This window comes from Hippocampus bargibanti, linkage group LG10 (genome assembly GCF_051943395.1).
Source record: "Hippocampus bargibanti isolate YZ-2025 linkage group LG10, ASM5194339v1, whole genome shotgun sequence".
NCBI classification, from domain to species: Eukaryota; Metazoa; Chordata; class Actinopteri; order Syngnathiformes; family Syngnathidae; genus Hippocampus; species Hippocampus bargibanti.
In genome coordinates this window covers 14,871,601-14,897,337 of record NC_142743.1, presented here as the reverse complement: position 1 = coordinate 14,897,337, position 25,737 = coordinate 14,871,601, and the positions used below count along the sequence as shown (strand labels likewise).

The 25,737-nt window shown below is 42.7% G+C and overlaps 1 protein-coding gene across 1 annotated transcript in view; it reads left to right on the top strand.

The window, feature by feature from the left end:
- The first annotated feature begins 6,741 nt into the window (after positions 1-6,741).
- The window catches only part of xylt1 (xylosyltransferase I), an 84,951-nt gene continuing 65,955 nt past the window's right edge, over positions 6,742-25,737 (top strand). Inside the window, exon 1 of the mRNA XM_089006075.1 lies at positions 6,742-7,083. Coding sequence (XP_088862201.1) covers positions 6,796-7,083 — 288 coding nt within the window. The 5' untranslated portion in view covers positions 6,742-6,795. The remainder of the gene's footprint in view (positions 7,084-25,737) is intronic.

The following is a 25,737-nucleotide window of genomic DNA, read 5'->3' as shown; positions in this document are numbered from 1 at the left end:
TACTTGGTTGGTCTGAAAACTTTGGGGCGACAAGAGGGCGACAAAGCTCCATGTAAGGAATTAATCAGTCTGTGGAAACGGGCTGATTAATTAATACAGGCTGATTAATATATATATAGTTTTTATATATATATTTTTTTATTTTTATTTTTTTTATTTGTTTTATATATATATATATATTGTTACTGGGCAACAAACAATTTGTGACTCTGTACCTATAATGTGCTAGTGCTGACCTTCTGCAAACCAAATTGTTGCTCATGAAAAGGACTCTTCTTCTTTTCCTTTCGGCTTTTCCCTTCAAGAGGTCGCCACAGCAAATCAGTGGCCTCCATCTTTAAGGCCCATTATTACATGACTGGCAATTTTTATTTTGTTACATCAGCGAATCATGCTCTTTTATTTCAGAACAGACACAATTGCTGTGCACACAATATAGATATTTGTTTCTCTTCATTACCACCCTCGTGGATTTAATGCAGGCATTTAATGTCACTATTATTTACGTTTATGGTAAGCTGGACAATAGAGCCCCACCAAATTTGGGCAAATGGAAGGCTATTGACTGGATTAATCAACATATGTAAAAAGTATAGATATGGTCATAATGATACACATTAATTTCCCGTATTGTATCTATTAGGGTTCATGGGTAACTAGATCCTATCACGGCTGAATTTAAAAACCAGTATGTGTCAAGAAAACACATACTGTACCTGTACTCTAAAAGTCATGTTGAAATTACAGTGGGATTTGAATACGAGTGCTTCCAGCATTTTTGTTTCTTTTTTAAGACCATTTTTTAAAGCAATGCCTTTCATTAAAAACACACCAGTCAATTACAGTACTTTTATTGTTTTGATGTTTAACCAGACTGACAAAGTCTTTAATCACGACTATTGTGAACACAACTTATCCATCTTCCGTTTAAATGTGGTTTCCTGGAATTGTGTCTTAATTTTGCCCACTGTCGTTAGGACAACCGTAAGTGACCAGAAATCTGTGTATGTGAATCAAGAGCATTGCAATGTGCCCCTGCGGGAAAACCCTCTTTCATATCTGATAGAATTATGACACATTCATGCTCAAAGAGTATTTCAACAAACAAAAAGGCACATGATACTTGTTTGTGTCTTTACCCCATGACGACCGATTCGCCAGAGGGCATGTTGGGAAAGCCCCACTTTCAGACCTTTGGCTTGTTCTACTAACAAAACGTTGAGAAAAGCAGCTTCTTGTTCTGAGCCACACAAATTTCCAGCACCACGAGTATCACTGTAACCCCTGCAGCAAAATATTGAAAAACAACTTGTAGCATTAACTTACTCAAAACGGCAAAAATAGACTGTATTGACTGTATTTAGCCTGGAAAAATGTCAAAAATCTTGTCATGTTAGACAGGGATTTAATATGTGGGTAATCGCTGTGAATCACGAACTGGCACAACAGGCCAAGCAACATAATACGCACCAAGCCAAAGGGGCTCTGTTGATGCTTGAATTATATAAAATATTCAGCAACAAAATGACAAAATAATAGCAATGCTTTAAACACAAAGATGGGCCCTTTTGTCCCAGTGCAAGTTTAACTGTAGCATGAGTGGTGTTTTATCACATTTGATATTTTGCTTGACACACACCGATAGAATAGGGTGCCTTGCAATGCTTTTGGATAGAACAAAGCTGACTTCTGGACAATTGAAGTGGCTTTCTTCTAAAAGCAGAAATTAAATCGCAGAGATCATGAGTTGGCACAATCAAATTGAATAAATTGCAAGAACTCCCCTGCAGATGATTTAGTCATCCACGCATGTGACATCGGTGGAGCTCCTAATCACAATAAATATCCATTTTATTCATATGTGTCTTTCAAAACACTCAAGGAAATGTCACAATCAAGAACTTAATAAAACCACAGATAAAATTATAAATAATAATAGAAGAGATATATTTTAATTCTTCTTCTTTTCCTTTCGGCTTTTCCCTTCAAGGGGTCTCCACAGAAAATCAGTGTCCTCCATCTTTAGAGGTTTGATCCGCATGTTTGTTTTGGCCGAGCTTTTACGTCGGATGCCCTTCCTGACACAACCCTCTGTATTTATCCGGGCTTGGGACCGGCACAAGAAGACATATGTCCCTTTGTGGCTACAGAACAAACAACTCTCTCAGTAAAAGGCTCCAAAACACAAAATGGTAATCGGCATAGCAACATTCAAAAAAGCAAAAACTATACTCACCATTTGATGACAATGCTCTGATCTTACCGTGAAATGGGCATCTCTTTCCTTACATTACATCACAAAGAGATATATTTTAATTGAGTGTTCGATTGTAATCTGGGCTTTGAGATGGGATTTGAATGTGGGAAGGTAAGCAAGTTGACCCAAGTTTGACGAGACTATGGACAAGGCTAGCATTGTTGTGAGGGGTGAGAAATGGATAGAGACAATTGGTATTCCGTAGGTGAAAATATGTGCACCAGGTTGTGTTATTGATGTGGGGGTGGAAAGATAGTGAGTAATCGACGAATACACCCAGGCTCTTAAACAGAAGGGAGGGGGGACGCCACTGCTGCTGTGTCTCTCGGCATGATCATCCAACACACTGGCAGATTATAAGAAACATTGACTGCATTGGTGTCCTCCATCTGGACATCTCAGACTTCAACCGTCATTGCTGAACTGCTCCCACCAGAGATCTGCCCCTCTCTTGTGTCAGGCACACTTCACCAAATAGTTCACTGCGTTCCTCTTTCTAGCTCTATGATTACTTCTGTCATGCCCGAGTTTTTATTCAGATTACATTTGGTTTTGTTCCAGGTTGTCACATTGTCTCATGTGCCTTTTTAGCATGCCTTGTTACTTCCGCCGATTGTCATTATCCTGGTCCCTTGTGTCAACCAATCAGCTCCATCCAAAACTTTGTGTTGTGTCCAGCTATTCCTTTTTGTCTTACCACTTTGTATTCAGTTCCCTGTTTTGGTTCAGTCTCTGTCGGATCATTGTCACTGTCACATCTTGCCACTGTTTGTGTTGGTGATTGTTTCATTTCCCTGGTGTTCTTTCGTTGAACTTTGCTGACTTAATATTAAGAGTTTCCCTCAACAGCATTGCTCGTGTATCCCTGCTTCCCTGCTATTGGGTGTGCAACAGAGTGCTATTGATCGTGTCTCCATATATAAAATGTGCAGGTTGTTTGTGAGACTACACTGCATGCTTGGTTGAATCCAAGCAATTTAAAACAACATCAGTTGGTCTCTGTATGTCTGAGTGAGTGACATGGTCAGCTGCATCGGTTGACACATTGTCGTGGGAAGGAGTGTGGCCTACCCTTTTCCTGAAATAGATGGATTCAATCGTGAGTCTACCACCTTTCAGTCCATTAACTATTGTAATAGATCCCCTCGTGTGCTTTACGTGTGCTTATTATGTGTTCTATTAATGGCTTCTCTTAAACTTACTTTCTGAATATCTATTTTTGTTTTAGCTGTTCTTCATCTCACTTTTCTTTCGTTTTGCCTACATCTTTTGGTTTGTATCATTTCCCTTGCTGCCTTCCATCCTCTGTTATCACACTCACGTTTGTTGTAATTAGCAGCTTTGCATTTCTATCCATTTCAGCCTTTCTCACCATCCTCCTTACTCACCTTGAAGAACAAAAGCCTGGCATTTAGAAGTTTGGCAAATATCTCTGGAGTGTGAGACATGCAGCCTTATCTCTGGAGTGTTGTTTCTGTTTACCTGTAGATAGAGCACCATTTAATCATTTTTTGCTGCAACTGAAATCTGAAAAGCATGTCAAGACAGTGTGTGGAGAATGTTTATTACAAACATGACAGTAACTTGACATTTAAATGAGAAAATGTGACAAAAAAGTGACGCTTAGGTTGTGCTATATTCCTTGTTTGATTTTTTCATACACATTACTGAGGGACATGTGTTTATCTACTGGCCCGCCATTGTTTTATGAAGAATGCAAATAGCAAATCTTATAGGTCAACTTCCATGATCCTTTTAATGAATCATACCAACGTTTCAAATTGTCTTGTGTAACAAAAAATAATGTTGAGATATTACAGTGATACTTACAGTGATAGTTGGACAAATACATCAATCGACTTGGATTAAGTTGGTACACGGTTTGTTTCATTAAATCTTTCAATCTATGAGCAACTCCAAGTCATCGATATATTTCTCACATTGTCAACTGATTGAGTTATTATGTGTAGTTTAGTTGAACAAATGTGTTTGGACTGCAAGAGCTATTGCACGGTAATTATCCAAATAGTAAAAACTGTGAGTTTTCTACCATTAATAGTGCATTACTTTCGCTGACTTGCTCAGGTCTTTGCTCTCTATTCATCTAGCTGCTAGATGTTGAATGGAGTAATGTTATGCTAAATTCTAGCATAACATTACTCCATTCTAGCATAACATTACTCCATTCAACATTTCTCTTAAAGCTCATTTTATTCTGATAACCAGGGCCAGTCGCTCCCCAGAAATCCCACGGGCCAAACTCGCAATATTTTGATCAATGGGATTCTGTGGTGCAGATAATCAGTTAATCTGATTGCCATCATTCATGAGCTCTTATCAACTGGATTGGATTAACCAATAATTTATGTTTACTATACTTTAAAATAAATACGTGAGTGTACAAAAGATAATAAAAAGGAAGATTCTGGTTCATCAAACTCATCATAATGCTGCTCTTTACTTTAATTTGTTCTTGCTCATATTATGAGTATCTTGGGTAAGGTTGGAAGTCCAAGATGGCGCCTGAGTAGGCAGCCGTCAGCAAGTGCTCTCACAAGCCTAGCTTGTTTTATTGTTGTATGTTTTCTTTTGTCACTTTGAGTTGTTGTGTGTTGTGTGGAATGGATACAGATCGTTTTTCAGCATTTTTGACCATGACATTCATCAACGAGGAGACTGCTGAGCGATTGCGCCTTTTTGGCAGTACGAATATGCCAGCAGTGTTTTTGATTTGGGAGGAAACTCATTGCCCTTGGACAGTCATCGCTCAACAGCTCTGGGGCTATTGTGTTTTTTGCAACTGCAGTGGTCAGCATTTTCACAGCCCCCCTTGGTTCAGTGGCAATGAGAAGAAAGGAACGTCAGCGGACAGCGTAGATGCGTATGTGAAACTGTCGCGGCTTGGAACTGAAGCGGATTTACGTGGGACAGGATATGTGAGACAATCTCTTTCGTCAATGGATGCTCCTGCTTTGTGTTTGCTTTCAACATTTAGCTTGTAGCAGACATGCACATTCACCATGACATCCCTCATCCACTCCTCTTTCATCTAGAAATGCTTCATACAATAAAGAGGGTGCAGAAAGTGCTTAAGATTGAACGATTGGCTGTGTCTTTTGTGTTGTGTCACAATATTTGTTGTTTTTTGTTATTTTATTTTTTGACTGTAGGTGTGGGTTTTTTACAGAAGCTCTTGTATTTTATTTTTCTACTTCTTCCTTTCATAAGTTTGCTGCAGTGAAATGTAAATTCCTCCACTGCGAGACGAATAAAGGTGAATTCCAATCCAATCCAAGGTTGGTGTTGATGTGTATTTCATTTCATGATTGTCGATGGTATAATAAACAATGACTTTTTAGCCGGACACATTTTTGGAGTTGGGAGGTTCAAATGTGTATGTGTTCGTGTTGTATTATGGGCATATTTAAATATGTCATTGTGTCACCCTGGGCACCTCACCGAAATATTTCAGGCATGAACCGTGTCTGAAAATGTCAAGAATGTCCACCTTCAGTTGAGCAAGACTCAATTGAAATCCTCAGGAGAATGACTGCGATGGTTGCATTTTTGGGCAATTCAAGATATTTTGGTGAGTGTGAGACAGTCATGGCACTTGTCAAGGACAAACACCGCAGCTGCATAATTCGAATGACAACTTCTTTTTATGGCTTCGAAGAGGCCATTGAAGAGTGTAATTGACTCGCAATCAAATGCTTGACATGCTATACCCGAAACATAGTCTGTCATTAAAATGTGCATCTATCAATTTTCTTCATTTTCACTCTCATTTCGTTGGACATTCAGTCAACATCCATCTTACTTTGTGTTGATTATGTAAAAGCAAAGCAAGACAGTGTGTCCACATATCCAAATTCCTTTAGGATGACACAAATGTTTGATGATGTTTCTTTTTCATCGTAAGTAGGTTTGTTGTCAGATCTCCCAGGCAAGTGACACGTAGATGTATCCCAGAGCTTGCTTGATTGTGGCGTGGAGTCGAGCAAGTCGTGCTGTGAAACTCCGTCCAAAGCTGTGCGGGTCTCTGCGAGTTGCGTGTGTCTGAGTCTGAGTCTGAATGGTTCTGCCCCGTGATTCACCCCAATCTCTCTGTCCCACGCTGGCTCCGTATTGGATTGGATTGGATTTGCCTTTATTAGTCTCACAGTGGATATACCCTTGGCCTGCGTGGAAATGAGTCAGGCTCATTTGAAAGACGTCAAAGGGTTGAAATGCACACTTCCGCGTGACGCCACATTGTATAGATGACGGGAGCGGGTCCGCACCACGGAGCAGTTCTGTGGTCGGACGTCCACATTGAGTTTCACCACACGGTGGCCCCCGTCCTCTGAAGGTAGCTCTTCCTCCAGCCTCCACGGTCTTGTCGTTCGTCCTCTCCCGCCTACCGTATGCCCCCTCCCGCCCCCCGTCTCCCCATCTCCCCCCGCCCTCCTACTTGCACAGCTCTCTCCAGTCTCCAACCTCGCTGCACAGTGCACACGCGCCGTGGCTGCTCCAGCTCTGCGCTGCCCGCTGCGAAGATGGTTGGCGGCGCGTGCGCTCGCAGGCTGGCCCGCCGGTCTCGGTCTGCCCTCATCGTAGCTCTCACGGTGCTGCTGGTGCAGACGCTGATCGTATGGAACTTCAGCAGCCTCGACTCCGGCGAAGACAGCCGGGGAGACGTAGGCTCCAACGCGCGGGTGAAGAGGGACCGGGTAGCGGGCAACAAAGCCGCTGACAGCGACGATTTCCAGCATGGGGCGCATCGGCAACGGCGGCAGCATCTTCCGCTGCATGAAAGAGGGACTTCTCGTCACATACAGCAGCCGGTGAGACACACGTTATCTTTCAGAGGTGGACGATCCGTGTAGCCGCGGTAGACGCAGCTGCTTTGGCTCCCCTTTCCTCCGTATAGAAGCGCACGACAGGGCCTCAAACTGCACGTTTATTATTTGTTGTCTTGAACGTAGACAGCCCGAGAGGCATATAACGGCATGCCTGCAGTCAGACACACACGTGTGGCCTCTTGGCTCCTCTGATGCCGAGGACAGAAGGCACATCACTCTCCTCCCGACTGGAAATGGAAATGCCAAAGACCTGGATGAAATGTGTTGGCCAGTGCCACTTTGGGCAACGATGACGACATGGGATCACCGATCCTCTTGCTCTAGGTCTGTTAGCTTTGAAGATGGCAAACAACACGGCCATTCTGTCGCAAATTTAATGTCATGAAATATTTTGGATGGATTTGGATAGACGATTATTAGTCTCGCAGTGGAGAAATTCACATCAGCATACAGCAGGAAAGTTATGAAAGGAATGAAAGAAGTAGAAAAATAAAATACTGCAGCTGCTCGAAAGGCAGCCACTCTTGTCGCGCTATCTTGATGTATGAAACCACAAGTCTGTCACTGGGCATCTGCAAAATAGTAATGATCACTTTTAAATGCTATTGCCGGTGAGGTGTCGATCCATCAATGTGTTTATTGGTTGTAGTTTGTAATGCTGTACAAGTGAACGATATATTTGTCCCTCTCATAAAAAAAGAACACCACTCATTTATTTGAGAACTGCGACCTGACATATCATGGAACATTATTAATCCTTGAAGCTTTGCAATATTATCTTTTGTAATGTGTGCCGCAGATTTTGCTTTATGGCATCTATTTGATGGTACAGGAGCCAAACAGTATGGCCAGTTGTCAATATGATCATGGAAAATGTCATTCATTCATCTTCCAGACCGCTTTATCCTCCTGAGTGTCAGGGGGGGGGGGGGGTTAGGAGCCTATCCCAGCTGTTATCGGGCAGTAGGCGAGGGACACCCTGAATAGGTTGCCAGCCAATCGCAGATCGTGGAACCAATCAACACTGAAATGTGTCTAGAACAATTACAGCCAGGAGGAATTTCAGCATAAGAAAAGCTGTGTCAACTTCTTTTGCGACTGTAAAGGAGAAAAAAATCACACTAGTATTTGTGTGTACGAATTCAGTGAGCTAACTGAGTTCTTGTGCCCTGGTGCTTGCACAGTGAGCAAATTTGTGTTTAGGGGGACTTCCGCTCAGCATGTTGTTCATTTTTAAAGCCTGGTGGCTGGTATTAAATCATGGAAAATCTTTCACGTGGTCTCACAAGACATTAGGCTACCCTAAAGAAATTAGACGCAGTTGTGTCAGGCACTCAAGCAGCTTTGGCCCTTCATAAACCTGCCAGCCGTTTAGTGGAAACCTGCTTTTCAGACCGCATGTAACCTGTAGACCACTGGGTCGGGTTATGATAAACTGTGGCCTTCACACACAGTTACTTCCTCCGAGCCATGCGCTGTATCATCTGTCTCCTCCGCAGCCTTTAACCTCTGGTGGTGGCAATGTTTGTCCCACCTCCCACCATCTTCATCATACAAAGTCATGCCATGGACGTCTTGCTCGTGAAATAATAACATTGACATGTTTGGAGTGGGACGGCCCGGTGGCCTAATGGTTAGTGTGTCGACTTCACAGTGCACAGGTTGAGGGTTCAATCAATGCTCCGGCCTACCTGTGTAGAGTTTGCATGTTCTCCCCGGGCCTGTGTCGGTTTTCTCTGAGTCTTCCGGTTTCCTTCTACTTTCTAAAAACATGCATGGCAGGCTGATTGATTCCTCTAGGTGTGGGTCAAAATGTGGATGGTAGAAAGGAGCACTTGTCACCCGCAGTCGAAAGATCCAGAGGTTACAATATGGCAATGGCTGGATGGTTGTGTGCCCTGTGATTGGCTGGCAACAGGTTCAGGGTGTCCCCCGCCGAATGCCCGACGGGATAGGCTTATGCACCCCACGTGAGGATAAAGCAGTTTGGAAAATAAATGAATGAATGAGTGATTTTTGACCAATTTATATGCATATTATACAACTGTATATACTCATTTTGATTTCATGGCAGAAGACGACCTCGGGGGTGCAGAATGTGGGACCATCCGGTGTTGAAATACCCATCGGGCCCCAAAAAAATCTCAATCTTCCATTGCGGGTGGTGTGTCAGAGTTCAAGAAAGCAAGATTGTTAACACATTAAATTTGATGCATTAGCCGCAAATGAGACTTTGTGAGGCACGATGGCTCATAGAAAGGAGCAGCGCTTCTCACCCACTGTCAATGGTTCCAGAAGCTACAATATGGCAGTGTCTTAATGTGGATGTGGCAACTTCTCCGGGATGGACACGATATGTTGGAAACGTGATTCCAGCTTAGAGGAGGCAAACTTGTCATTTGTGGTTGCTTCATCTTGTGGGAAATGAAGTAAATTGTGTGGAGACATTCTCTTCTCTCAGGCCAATCCATTCTTTGCGGATGTTTTCTCAAATTCCTTCCCCTTGTACATTTGTTACCCTTTGCCGTTCAGTTCAAATAAATAATTTTTTATCATGACTTGGTGGTGAACATGAGTAAATGTCAATCTGCCAGATTCAAACCAATATGATTTAAACAGGAGGCCGAGGCTTCACATCTGGTTGTCAGCCCCCCCCCCCTTTTCTTGCCATTACGTACAGTCAGGATATTTCCAGTGGCTGTTCATGTTCTAAATCGTTTCCCTGTTACTCATTGTAGACATTACCTTTTCGTTGTACGTTTGTTCCATCTCCATTACGATGTACAAATTATTCACCACTCGTTCCCATGACAATATTGGAAAGGATGGTAGTCCACGTCCTATTTATCTTTGTTACTTCCATATGTGTGCATAATAGTTTGCCAGCACAAACATAACAATATTATGACAATTAGTCAAAGTCAAAATGAAAGTCAGCTTTATTGTCAAATATGCTAATATGCATGACATACAGCACAGATGAAATTGCTGTCCTCTCGGACCCAGCATGCAAGGCACTTATAATGACTTTAACAAACATAATAAACATGAAATTTGCCGGGAGAGGGGAGCCGCTGCGTGTTCACGCGCTGCCATCTTGTGAAAAACAAAAAAAACAAAAATAACAAATCATATGACAACACAAAGATACAGAGAGGCATTCATTCTTCAGGACTTGCTGTACCCTCTTTGTGATGACATGAAGCAGTTCTAGATGAAAGAGGAGAGGATCAAAGCATCCATTTCAGCAGTGGATCAGGGACGTCATGGTGGAATTTGCGCGTCTACTACAAGCTAAATGTTGAAAGCAAACATAAAGCTGTAGCATCTATTGACGAAAAGACATTGTCCCACATCTCCTGTCCCACATAAATCTGCTTCAATTCCAAGCCGTACATACGCATCGGCGCTCTGCGCTGACGCTCCTTTCTTCTTATCGCGGGCTCCTCAAGCCATGCATCCATCCAACCGCAGACTGTCCAACATTACCATGTGCTAAGAAATATTACAAATGTACCATATGATTTGAAACAAGGAATCTTGATTCTGAAGAAATGGTAATTTATTGTCCCCCAGGAACTGATGAAGAAATAATTTTTTTTTTAAATTAGCAGCCTAGTAGTCGAGTCGTTAGCTCGTAGACCTCACAGTACAGAGGTCATGTGTTTAATAATAATCTCATCTCTCATCTCATTTTCCGTACCGCTTATTCCTCATTAAGGTCGCGGGGGTTGCTGGAGCCTATCTCAGCTGTCTTCGGGCACAAGGCGGGGGACACCCTGAATTGGTTGCCAGCCAATCGCAGGGCACATAAAGACATACGACAGTCACTCTCACACTCACACCTAGGGACAATTTGGAGTGGTCAATCTGCCTGCCATGCATGTTTTTGGAGTGTGGGAGGAAACTGGAGGACCCGGTCGCGGGTCAGGGGAGAACATGCAAACTCCACACAGGGAGGCCGGACCGGGACTTCAGGGTGTCCCCTGCCGACTGCCCAAAGAAAATGCACAATGCTCGGATGGGAACATTTGCTGTCCTGACCTCCACTTCATTAATTAGGGCAGAGATAATCAATGACCTGTGACTTCAATTCATTTTCCTGGATTGCTGCCAGTATCAGGAATTGTAGGGAAATAATATCAGATTATTTTGCAGCATAATAAATTCATAACAGCTGGAATGTCATTTCATCCCAATGATATGCAAGGTCACGAATAGTATCGTGGGGCAAGTGGGTGCCAATGTGGCATCTAACATGAGACTTATTCCCATCTCGTCAGCAATCCACATCAATGGTTGTCTGCCAGCATGTGTGCCCTGGAACTGAGTGATGTTCAGTCCTGGGCATAGTCGGTCTCCTACCATTTACTTAGCGGTAAAAATGGATGGCTGGATAATATACTGCAACAAATTTAATGCAATGGAATCCATTCTTTGCGGATGTTTTCTCAAATTCCTTCCCCTTGTACATTTGTTACCCTTTGCCGTTCAGTTCAAATAAATAATTTTTTATCATGACTTGGTGGTGAACATGAGTAAATGTCAATCTGCCAGATTCAAACCAATATGATTTAAACAGGAGGCCGAGGCTTCACATCTGGTTGTCAGCCCCCCCCCCCTTTTCTTGCCATTACGTACAGTCAGGATATTTCCAGTGGCTGTTCATGTTCTAAATCGTTTCCCTGTTACTCATTGTAGACATTACCTTTTCGTTGTACGTTTGTTCCATCTCCATTACGATGTACAAATTATTCACCACTCGTTCCCATGACAATATTGGAAAGGATGGTAGTCCACGTCCTATTTATCTTTGTTACTTCCATATGTGTGCATAATAGTTTGCCAGCACAAACATAACAATATTATGACAATTAGTCAAAGTCAAAATGAAAGTCAGCTTTATTGTCAAATATGCTAATATGCATGACATACAGCACAGATGAAATTGCTGTCCTCTCGGACCCAGCATGCAAGGCACTTATAATGACTTTAACAAACATAATAAACATGAAATTTGCCGGGAGAGGGGAGCCGCTGCGTGTTCACGCGCTGCCATCTTGTGAAAAACAAAAAAAACAAAAATAACAAATCATATGACAACACAAAGATACAGAGAGGCATTCATTCTTCAGGACTTGCTGTACCCTCTTTGTGATGACATGAAGCAGTTCTAGATGAAAGAGGAGAGGATCAAAGCATCCATTTCAGCAGTGGATCAGGGACGTCATGGTGGAATTTGCGCGTCTACTACAAGCTAAATGTTGAAAGCAAACATAAAGCTGTAGCATCTATTGACGAAAAGACATTGTCCCACATCTCCTGTCCCACATAAATCTGCTTCAATTCCAAGCCGTACATACGCATCGGCGCTCTGCGCTGACGCTCCTTTCTTCTTATCGCGGGCTCCTCAAGCCATGCATCCATCCAACCGCAGACTGTCCAACATTACCATGTGCTAAGAAATATTACAAATGTACCATATGATTTGAAACAAGGAATCTTGATTCTGAAGAAATGGTAATTTATTGTCCCCCAGGAACTGATGAAGAAATAATTTTTTTTTTAAATTAGCAGCCTAGTAGTCGAGTCGTTAGCTCGTAGACCTCACAGTACAGAGGTCATGTGTTTAATAATAATCTCATCTCTCATCTCATTTTCCGTACCGCTTATTCCTCATTAAGGTCGCGGGGGTTGCTGGAGCCTATCTCAGCTGTCTTCGGGCACAAGGCGGGGGACACCCTGAATTGGTTGCCAGCCAATCGCAGGGCACATAAAGACATACGACAGTCACTCTCACACTCACACCTAGGGACAATTTGGAGTGGTCAATCTGCCTGCCATGCATGTTTTTGGAGTGTGGGAGGAAACTGGAGGACCCGGTCGCGGGTCAGGGGAGAACATGCAAACTCCACACAGGGAGGCCGCTGTTGACCTTACACACTGATATAAAATATAATAGCATAGTTTTTTTCCTTGTCCTAGCACATGGAAAAAGACATGCTCAGAGACACACGATAATGCCCAGTTGCACGAAGCACAAACTGTACATACACAAATAACCTAATGTCTACGATCGGTAGTCTTACATCTGCCACACCTCGTCTCCTGGCTTGTTTAAGATGACCACCAAACATGTCTTACATCGGTCACATCATCGTGACATTGATTACGAACCAGGCATTGTGTGATGTTTCATAACGTGCCATTGACGTGAAGAACTAATAAAAACATTTTGTATCGTAGCGCACAAAATTTTATAATGGCAGTTGACTTGAAATTGTCACTCCAGTGGAGTGAATATTGCTGCAAATTGAGCTATTCTGCTTTAAATAGACCTAGAAACATACATAATTACTGGCCAATGACTCTGGATTCAGTAGGTGGTTTAAAAAAAACGTTCCAATGATTACATCAATCACGTGAACCCTTCAGTCAAGGAAAACACAGGACAGGCTGCTGATCATTCAGTCACTACATCTTTGGTGAGCCTCTTTATCAAATGCAGTGAAGTCTCAAATGGGGTTGCAAGCGTACTCTGATCTGAGGGAAGTGGGATGCGCCTCAGACTTGAAAGAGGCACATCGAAAACCTCAGGCACTTTGATGTTGAAGTGTATTTTGTTCAAAAACGAGCTCAGAGCTGATTTGACACATTGTGCTATCATGGAATTTTAAGACTTCCGACTATTTATAGTGTGCAGACTAAAAGCTTGCGTATCCATAGCAGCTCAAACAAAGACACCAACTTGTGAAACACTCTTTGGAGTACAGGTGCCGAAAGTTGTGTAGCTTCTTCAGTGCTGTATCCAAGGAATCTGTCTGAGGGTCCTTTTCGCCTTTTTTGCTGACTTTGTGTGAAGGGCGAATAGACCCGCAGCTGATCAACAGGTGCAGGATGTTAGAAATACTACACACAAGCGGGAATAGAAAACCTCCTGGCATGACTCATCTCTGCCATATCAGCTCAGTTGACTCTCACTTAGGAGATATCAGTGCGGGTAAAGGTCCATGAGCATCATGTTTCAACTGGAACATCTGTACATCTGCAATGTGCAGATATTGTTTCTTTGGTTGGTTTTGTTTTGTTTGTCTAATGCATATACATTGCCACATAAATGATTTTGCAAACTTGTTGCCACGATGAAAAAATGTTGGTTAACAGCTGTGTATGAACTCCTCTTACTGCTGCTAAAGAATGAAGGAACCTTTAGATTGTTGTTGTTGCGCATATTTCATTGAAAACATTGCCTCTGAAACAGTGTTGCGTTGAAGGTAACCACAAAATGATGTGAGCTATGACACTTTTTTTCTCACCCCCTCAACACTGATGAATAATGACAAATCCTCACCAGTGGATTAAAACCCTAATCTTGTTACCACCTATGAGATCACATAGACAATTTTGTAGTGTTTTTTCATCAATTTCTATGTGTAAAGATTTCACAGGTGTTTGTGTCTGTGCATGCGCGCGTGTGTGTGTGCGTGTGTGTGCATGCGTGTGTGTGTGTGTGCATGTGTGTGTGTGCGTGTGTGTGCGTGTGTGTGTGTGTGTGTGTGTGTGTGTGTGTGTGTGTGTGTGTGTGTGTGGCTCTTTAGCATGACACCCAATGATCTAGAAGCATCAATCACCGCAACTGAGGCCACCTCTCCAGCTATTGCAAAGTACTGCCTTGGCCCCCACCTTCAATCTCTCCACCCCCGTCCTTCCATCATCCTCTACTGCTGTTACAGATGGTTTCATTCCTTACACATTAATAACACATCATCCAGATGAACGAAGCTGTATAATACCTAGCATTGCCAATAATCCCGTAGGTAAGAGGCTTAGCAGACAACCCCGTGAGAGACAAAGAGAAAGATATAAGGACGAAGAGGAAAGGGGTCGGAGGGAGGAGGGGTTAAGTTTCCTCGCTTTCTGAAGTCTCCTGCTCCCAGTTGTGTACACGCAAAAATTATGCTCGGATGGGAACATTTGCTGTCCTGACCTCCACTTCATTAATTAGGGCAGAGATAATCAATGACCTGTGACTTCAATTCATTTTCCTGGATTGCTGCCAGTATCAGGAATTGTAGGGAAATAATATCAGATTATTTTGCAGCATAATAAATTCATAACAGCTGGAATGTCATTTCATCCCAATGATATGCAAGGTCACGAATAGTATCGTGGGGCAAGTGGGTGCCAATGTGGCATCTAACATGAGACTTATTCCCATCTCGTCAGCAATCCACATCAATGGTTGTCTGCCAGCATGTGTGCCCTGGAACTGAGTGATGTTCAGTCCTGGGCATAGTCGGTCTCCTACCATTTACTTAGCGGTAAAAATGGATGGCTGGATAATATACTGCAACAAATTTAATGCAATGGCTGTTGACCTTACACACTGATATAAAATATAATAGCATAGTTTTTTTCCTTGTCCTAGCACATGGAAAAAGACATGCTCAGAGACACACGATAATGCCCAGTTGCACGAAGCACAAACTGTACATACACAAATAACCTAATGTCTACGATCGGTAGTCTTACATCTGCCACACCTCGTCTCCTGGCTTGTTTAAGATGACCACCAAACATGTCTTACATCGGTCACATCATCGTGACATTGATTACGAACCAGGCATTGTGTGATGTTTCATAACGTGCCATTGACGTGAAGAACTAATAAAAACATTTTGTATCGTAGCGCACAAAATTTTATAATGGCAGTTGACTTGAAATTGTCACTCCAGTGGAGTGAATATTGCTGCAAATTGAGCTATTCTGCTTTAAATAGACCTAGAAACATACATAATTACTGGCCAATGACTCTGGATTCAGTAGGTGGTTTAAAAAAAACGTTCCAATGATTACATCAATCACGTGAACCCTTCAGTCAAGGAAAACACAGGACAGGCTGCTGATCATTCAGTCACTACATCTTTGGTGAGCCTCTTTATCAAATGCAGTGAAGTCTCAAATGGGGTTGCAAGCGTACTCTGATCTGAGGGAAGTGGGATGCGCCTCAGACTTGAAAGAGGCACATCGAAAACCTCAGGCACTTTGATGTTGAAGTGTATTTTGTTCAAAAACGAGCTCAGAGCTGATTTGACACATTGTGCTATCATGGAATTTTAAGACTTCCGACTATTTATAGTGTGCAGACTAAAAGCTTGCGTATCCATAGCAGCTCAAACAAAGACACCAACTTGTGAAACACTCTTTGGAGTACAGGTGCCGAAAGTTGTGTAGCTTCTTCAGTGCTGTATCCAAGGAATCTGTCTGAGGGTCCTTTTCGCCTTTTTTGCTGACTTTGTGTGAAGGGCGAATAGACCCGCAGCTGATCAACAGGTGCAGGATGTTAGAAATACTACACACAAGCGGGAATAGAAAACCTCCTGGCATGACTCATCTCTGCCATATCAGCTCAGTTGACTCTCACTTAGGAGATATCAGTGCGGGTAAAGGTCCATGAGCATCATGTTTCAACTGGAACATCTGTACATCTGCAATGTGCAGATATTGTTTCTTTGGTTGGTTTTGTTTTGTTTGTCTAATGCATATACATTGCCACATAAATGATTTTGCAAACTTGTTGCCACGATGAAAAAATGTTGGTTAACAGCTGTGTATGAACTCCTCTTACTGCTGCTAAAGAATGAAGGAACCTTTAGATTGTTGTTGTTGCGCATATTTCATTGAAAACATTGCCTCTGAAACAGTGTTGCGTTGAAGGTAACCACAAAATGATGTGAGCTATGACACTTTTTTTCTCACCCCCTCAACACTGATGAATAATGACAAATCCTCACCAGTGGATTAAAACCCTAATCTTGTTACCACCTATGAGATCACATAGACAATTTTGTAGTGTTTTTTCATCAATTTCTATGTGTAAAGATTTCACAGGTGTTTGTGTCTGTGCATGCGCGCGTGTGTGTGTGCGTGTGTGTGCATGCGTGTGTGTGTGTGTGCATGTGTGTGTGTGCGTGTGTGTGCGTGTGTGTGTGTGTGTGTGTGTGTGTGTGTGTGTGTGTGTGTGTGTGTGTGGCTCTTTAGCATGACACCCAATGATCTAGAAGCATCAATCACCGCAACTGAGGCCACCTCTCCAGCTATTGCAAAGTACTGCCTTGGCCCCCACCTTCAATCTCTCCACCCCCGTCCTTCCATCATCCTCTACTGCTGTTACAGATGGTTTCATTCCTTACACATTAATAACACATCATCCAGATGAACGAAGCTGTATAATACCTAGCATTGCCAATAATCCCGTAGGTAAGAGGCTTAGCAGACAACCCCGTGAGAGACAAAGAGAAAGATATAAGGACGAAGAGGAAAGGGGTCGGAGGGAGGAGGGGTTAAGTTTCCTCGCTTTCTGAAGTCTCCTGCTCCCAGTTGTGTACACGCAAAAATTGTACAATGGATCTTATTCTGCCAGTAGATTAATTCAAAATGTGTTTTATAATTCCCTTTAAATATATTTAGGGTTTATAAAAGAGTTATTGACACATTTCAGTTGTAATATGTGGACCAGAAATACAGCCATCATTTGGGGTGAGAGGGGCAAAGATTTCAGAAGCATCCCAGGGAATTGAAGCTGGATCTCCTGTCAATCACAAGACAGAGGAAATATCCACAAATAACCTTTTACTCTCACATTCGCAATCAAATATTCTTTAGGGTGCTGATATCTCAGCCTTGATCACCTTATGTGTCGTCATTGTATCCCTTCAAGCATTGTTCATAAGCAACCTTCTGTTGGCGTCACTAGGCAGTCTGGAATATGTTCATCTCTCAGCCGTAATGGCCACATCACGCTGAAAATCACTTGGCAGTCTGTGGTTGAGGGAGCTTGTACTGTAGCTTGCACAATTTTCTGCAGTACGGCTGCACGGACTTACAACATGCTGATCCACACGGGGCACGGAAATCCACAAGAACTTGCAATCACACCCGCATTTAAGTGCCAATGTTTAAAAAAAACGTTCCAATGATTACATCAATCACGTGAACCCTTCAGTCAAGGAAAACACAGGACAGGCTGCTGATCATTCAGTCACTACATCTTTGGTGAGCCTCTTTATCAAATGCAGTGAAGTCTCAAATGGGGTTGCAAGCGTACTCTGATCTGAGGGAAGTGGGATGCGCCTCAGACTTGAAAGAGGCACATCGAAAACCTCAGGCACTTTGATGTTGAAGTGTATTTTGTTCAAAAACGAGCTCAGAGCTGATTTGACACATTGTGCTATCATGGAATTTTAAGACTTCCGACTATTTATAGTGTGCAGACTAAAAGCTTGCGTATCCATAGCAGCTCAAACAAAGACACCAACTTGTGAAACACTCTTTGGAGTACAGGTGCCGAAAGTTGTGTAGCTTCTTCAGTGCTGTATCCAAGGAATCTGTCTGAGGGTCCTTTTCGCCTTTTTTGCTGACTTTGTGTGAAGGGCGAATAGACCCGCAGCTGATCAACAGGTGCAGGATGTTAGAAATACTACACACAAGCGGGAATAGAAAACCTCCTGGCATGACTCATCTCTGCCATATCAGCTCAGTTGACTCTCACTTAGGAGATATCAGTGCGGGTAAAGGTCCATGAGCATCATGTTTCAACTGGAACATCTGTACATCTGCAATGTGCAGATATTGTTTCTTTGGTTGGTTTTGTTTTGTTTGTCTAATGCATATACATTGCCACATAAATGATTTTGCAAACTTGTTGCCACGATGAAAAAATGTTGGTTAACAGCTGTGTATGAACTCCTCTTACTGCTGCTAAAGAATGAAGGAACCTTTAGATTGTTGTTGTTGCGCATATTTCATTGAAAACATTGCCTCTGAAACAGTGTTGCGTTGAAGGTAACCACAAAATGATGTGAGCTATGACACTTTTTTTCTCACCCCCTCAACACTGATGAATAATGACAAATCCTCACCAGTGGATTAAAACCCTAATCTTGTTACCACCTATGAGATCACATAGACAATTTTGTAGTGTTTTTTCATCAATTTCTATGTGTAAAGATTTCACAGGTGTTTGTGTCTGTGCATGCGCGCGTGTGTGTGTGCGTGTGTGTGCATGCGTGTGTGTGTGTGTGCATGTGTGTGTGTGCGTGTGTGTGCGTGTGTGTGTGTGTGTGTGTGTGTGTGTGTGTGTGTGTGTGTGTGTGTGTGGCTCTTTAGCATGACACCCAATGATCTAGAAGCATCAATCACCGCAACTGAGGCCACCTCTCCAGCTATTGCAAAGTACTGCCTTGGCCCCCACCTTCAATCTCTCCACCCCCGTCCTTCCATCATCCTCTACTGCTGTTACAGATGGTTTCATTCCTTACACATTAATAACACATCATCCAGATGAACGAAGCTGTATAATACCTAGCATTGCCAATAATCCCGTAGGTAAGAGGCTTAGCAGACAACCCCGTGAGAGACAAAGAGAAAGATATAAGGACGAAGAGGAAAGGGGTCGGAGGGAGGAGGGGTTAAGTTTCCTCGCTTTCTGAAGTCTCCTGCTCCCAGTTGTGTACACGCAAAAATTCTACAATGGATCTTATTCTGCCAGTAAATTAATTCAAAATGTGTTTTATAATTCCCTTTAAATATATTTAGGGTTTATAAAAGAGTTATTGACACATTTCAGTTGTAATATGTGGACCAGAAATACAGCCATCATTTGGGGTGAGAGGGGCAAAGATTTCAGAAGCATCCCAGGGAATTGAAGCTGGATCTCCTGTCAATCACAAGACAGAGGAAATATCCACAAATAACCTTTTACTCTCACATTCGCAATCAAATATTCTTTAGGGTGCTGATATCTCAGCCTTGATCACCTTATGTGTCGTCATTGTATCCCTTCAAGCATTGTTCATAAGCAACCTTCTGTTGGCGTCACTAGGCAGTCTGGAATATGTTCATCTCTCAGCCGTAATGGCCACATCACGCTGAAAATCACTTGGCAGTCTGTGGTTGAGGGAGCTTGTACTGTAGCTTGCACAATTTTCTGCAGTACGGCTGCACGGACTTACAACATGCTGATCCACACGGGGCACGGAAATCCACAAGAACTTGCAATCACACCTGCATTTAAGTGCCAATAATGGCACTGAGCACGAGGCACTTTGTTGCTATCTTCTTTCTCCATGTCATACTCTAATCTCTCCCCACTTCGTGAATGCATGAAAAGATGACAGAAAGAATAAAAGCACCATGATAGTAATGTGCAAACATGGGTGATGATTATGCAGAGGTTGGGGCCATCTTCCCTTTCATTTAAAGCCTTATTGTCCTCCAACTCCTGTGGCTCAAGTCAAGGCAGTGACACTTTTATTCTTTCTTCTACCTTTTTTCATCATCTCACTACATCTGGATATGAATACCAACAAGCCGGTAGACTTGATTAAAAAAAGAGGAAAGAACAAGGGCTAAAAAAGATGGCAAGACAGAAGAAAAACTGTGAGAGAAAAAAGTGTATGTGTGTGTCGATGAAAAGGTTTCTTCAGCCGTCAGCTGTACTTCTTTGAAGGTTTCGGACGTTTCACTTCTTATCCAAGAAACTTCGTCAGCAAACTAAAGTCTTACTAAACTACCAACAAGACTAGTTTGCTGAAGAAGTTTCTTGGATAAGAAGCGAAACGTCCGACACCTTCAAAGAAGTAGAGATGACAGCTGAAGAAACCTTTTCATCGATGGACCACTCCTGTACGACTGAGAGCTTACACAGATGTATGTGTGTGTGTTTGCGCGTATGTGTATCCATGTGTGCGTGCGTGCGCATGTGTGTTGTATGCGTGTGCATGTGTTTGTGTGTGTGTGTGTGTGTGTGTGTGTGCGTGCTTGTGTGTGTGTGTGTGTGTGTGTGTGTGTGTGTGTGTGTAAGGAGGGAATGGGGAGTGAATGTCTCATCCCAAAATCCAACATTGACTCAAATCCTGAGTAATCCTCACAGAAACCTGGTTGTGTTTGAAGGCCTGTTAGTGAAAAGCATTTGAGGCAAAGATCGTGTAATAGGACACAAACCTCTGTTGAAACAAACCCAAAACAAAAGGATCCAATTATGGTCGAAAAGAAGGAACAGTTTAATAACGTTGATTATTTTATCGAGTCTGGAGTGACAGAGAGGTACTGTATGTCAGAGCAGTGCAAGACATGTATGATGACTGTAAGACACTTTTGAGGTATGTTAACGGTGTGACAGATGAATTCAAGGTCGTGGTAGGACTTCACCATGCATGGGTCAGCTTTGAGCACCTTCTAATTCGTCTGGTGATGGCCAGACAGCCTGACAGACAATGTTAGACAGAAATCTCGTTGAACGATGATGTTTGCAGATTACATTGTGATCTGTAGCAAGAGCAGGGAACAGGTGGATGCAAATGTCCCCATTGTGGGCCGAATAAAGGTTTTCTGATTTCTGATTTTTCTGATGAGAAACTAGAGAGGTGAAGGTTTGCCCTGGAAAACAGAGGAATGAAGGTCAGTCTCAGCAAGACCGGATACATGTCTATGTGAATGAAAGGGACCCAAGTACAAGAGTGAGGTTACAGGGAGAAGAGATAAAGAATGTGGAGGATTTTAACTATGTGGGGTTAACTGTCCAGCGCAATGGAGCGATGGAGAGTGTGCAGGTGAAGAAGCATGTTCAAGCAGGCTGGAACAGCTGGAGAAAAATGTCAAGTTAATGTAACTACGGTAACTACGCATGTAAATTGTGCATTTACAGTGGCCCTCCAAGTTGAATCGGAGGCTTGGATAATCAGTGGCGAGAAATCGTTTACCAAACCTGCCCGTATGCGAAGAGCAACTTTTGCTCACATATTGTTTTCGTGTCTCAGTGACTTGGTATGTTTTTGTACCCAAACCTATTAGCGAGTGCTAACATGTTGCTGCCTTGTCTCACTTGTACCGGCATGTTTTTTTACCAGCCCTGTTCGCGCCATGTTACTACTGTAATGCATGTTGTGTTGCAGCCGCGTAACAGGCACTGTTTTGAAACAAAAGTTAAAGGACAACCGACCCCTCCGGACAAGTTGTGTCCGTAATTTCTTAAATCACTTCAAATGACTTCTACTGAGCGTATTTTACAAAGATTCCACCGCGTGTAGCGATATTTTACGTTTTAAGACTCGCGCTATATTATATTATATTCCGGAAGTCTTGTTTTTGAGTTGGTGACGAGTCCTGACGTCACGTCACGGAAGGAACCCCCTGACCGAGAAAAGACACACTGTAGCAGTCCTTTCATCACGTCAATGCATTTTGCTTTGTTGATCCGTGTTGATGGCGAAATTAGAAGGAAAACACATAAATAACGCGATGGTGAATCCTTGTGTGTTGTGACAAAATTTTTGAGCCAATTTCTACTGAGCTTTGTCGTCACCTTCTGCGTTTTTTTGGGTGCGACATTTTGCCCCCCTGATGCCTCAAAATGACACGGAATAAATTGTTTAAATTATTCTTTCTTCTACCTTTTTTCATCATCTCACTACATCTGGATATGAATACCAACAAGCCGGTAGACTTGATTAAAAAAAGAGGAAAGAACAAGGGCTAAAAAAGATGGCAAGACAGAAGAAAAACTGTGAGAGAAAAAAGTGTATGTGTGTGTCGATGAAAAGGTTTCTTCAGCCGTCAGCTGTACTTCTTTGAAGGTGTCGGACGTTTCACTTCTTATCCAAGAAACTTCGTCAGCAAACTAAAGTCTTACTAAACTACCAACAAGACTAGTTTGCTGAAGAAGTTTCTTGGATAAGAAGCGAAACGTCCGACACCTTCAAAGAAGTAGAGATGACAGCTGAAAAAACCTTTTCATCGATGGACCACTCCTGTACGACTGAGAGCTTACACAGATGTATGTGTGTGTGTTTGCGCGTATGTGTATCCATGTGTGCGTGCGCATGTGTGTTGTATGCGTGTGCATGTGTTTGTGTGTGTGTGTGTGTGTGTGTGTGTGTGTGTGTGTGTGTGTGTGCGTGCTTGTGTGTGTGTGTGTGTGTGTGTGTGTGTGTGTGTGTGTGTGTGTGTGTGTGTGTGGAAGGAGGGAATGGGGAGTGAATGTCTCATCCCAAAATCCAACATTGACTCAAATCCTGAGTAATCCTCACAGAAACCTGGTTGTGTTTGAAGGCCTGTTAGTGAAAAGCATTTGAGGCAAAGATCGTGTAATAGGACACAAACCTCTGTTGAAACAAACCCAAAACAAAAGGATCCAATTATGGTCGAAAAGAAGGAACAGTTTAATAACGTTGATTATTTTATCGAGTCTGGAGTGACAGAGAGGTACTGTATGTCAGAGCAGTGCAAGACATGTATGATGACTGTAAGACACTTTTGAGGTATGTTAACGGTGTGACAGATGAATTCAAGGTCGTGGTAGGACTTCACCATGCATGGGTCAGCTTTGAGCACCTTCTAATTCGTCTGGTGATGGCCAGACAGCCTGACAGACAATGTAAGACAGAAATCTCGTTGAACGATGATGTTTGCAGATTACATTGTGATCTGTAGCAAGAGCAGGGAACAGGTGGATGCAAATGTCCCCATTGTGGGCCGAATAAAGGTTTTCTGATTTCTGATTTTTCTGATGAGAAACTAGAGAGGTGAAGGTTTGCCCTGGAAAACAGAGGAATGAAGGTCAGTCTCAGCAAGACCGGATACATGTCTATGTGAATGAAAGGGACCCAAGTACAAGAGTGAGGTTACAGGGAGAAGAGATAAAGAATGTGGAGGATTTTAACTATGTGGGGTTAACTGTCCAGCGCAATGGAGCGATGGAGAGTGTGCAGGTGAAGAAGCATGTTCAAGCAGGCTGGAACAGCTGGAGAAAAATGTCAAGTTAATGTAACTACGGTAACTGCGCATGTAAATTGTGCATTTACAGTGGCCCTCCAAGTTGAATCGGAGGCTTGGATAATCAGTGGCGAGAAATCGTTTACCAAACCTGCCCGTATGCGAAGAGCAACTTTTGCTCACATATTGTTTTCGTGTCTCAGTGACTTGGTATGTTTTTGTACCCAAGCCTATTAGCGAGTGCTAACATGTTGCTGCCTTGTCTCACTTGTACCGGCATGTTTTTTTACCAGCCCTGTTCGCGCCATGTTACTACTGTAATGCATGTTGTGTTGCAGCCGCGTAACAGGCACTGTTTTGAAACAAAAGTTCAAGGACAACCGACCCCTCCGGACAAGTTGTGTCCGTAATTTCTTAAATCACTTCAAATGACTTCTACTGAGCGTATTTTACAAAGATTCCACCGCGTGTAGCGATATTTTACGTTTTAAGACTCGCGCTGAATATTCCGGAAGTCTTGTTTTTGAGTTGGTGACGAGTCCTGACGTCACGTCACGGAAGGAACCCCCTGACCGAGAAAAGACACACTGTAGCAGTCCTTTCATCACGTCAATGCATTTTGCTTTGTTGATCCGTGTTGATGGCGAAATTAGAAGGAAAACACATAAATAACGCGATGGTGAATCCTTGTGTGTTGTGACAAAATTTTTGAGCCAATTTCTACGGAGCTTTGTCGTCACCTTCTGCGTTTTTTGGGTGCGACATTTTGCCCCCCTGATGCCTCAAAATGACACGGAATAAATTGTTTAATCGATTGCAAACATGTATGCTTTCCTCTTCAGAACTATTTGAATAACTGGATGAGTAACAAGAAATCATGTTCTCCGAATCTGGAGCCATTGTTTTGATTCTCGAGCAAGGCAAGACATCTTGGCGTGACACCACGAACAAGGGGGCGGGACCTTCTGAAACTGGCCACTTCCGGTTTCAATTTTTTTGCAGTTTCAGCACACTTTAAGTCATTTTTATTGGTGTTTTGCATTTGACTAAAAATATCAGCCTGCGTGGTTTGGGTATTTTAGATGCTATAAAACGTTTTTCTGATGTCAGTTAGGAAAGAAAAAAAAGTGGTGTCGGTTGTCCTTTAAAGTATATTATTAAAACTTTGAAAACGTCTTTCTATGTACCGTCTTTGTTTATAAACATGCTGATTATAGACAGGTGCGGTTTATGTATGTACAAAATGGTTTGTCCTTTAAAAATGTACTGGGTGAGGCTTATACAGTAAAGTCTCGTTATATCGATATCGGTTATATCGATAGTACCGCTTATTACGATACTATTTTCATTTCCCTTGCACATTTCTAGTCTTTTTATGTATAATTAGTACCGTTTAGTACGATACCCGGTTGTTACGATAATCCGGTTATTACGGTGCTCCTTTTCATCCCCCGCCGGCCATTTTTGTTGTTTATATCGATATATCCGTCGCGCCATTGGTCAACTTGGTCACGTGTCTTGTTACGTGAGCCGCCATCGGTCGCGCCATTGGTCGACTTGGTCACATGAGCCGCCATCGGTCGCGCTATTGGTCGACTTGGCCGTGTGACTTTGTCACGTGACACGCCATCGGTCGCGCCATTGGTCAACTTGGTCACGTGTCTTGGTTACGTGTCACGCCATCAGTCGCGCCATTGGTCGACTTGGTCAGGTGACTTGGTTACGTGCCCAGCACCCGTGTAGCAGAGCCATTTTCATTTTCAGACGCTAGCTCGTGTGTAGCAGACGAGATTGAAGTGTTTGTGTTAAAAGGTAAAAATGGGAAGCAGAAGAAGATTGATGACTTTTTTAAATTGTATACAT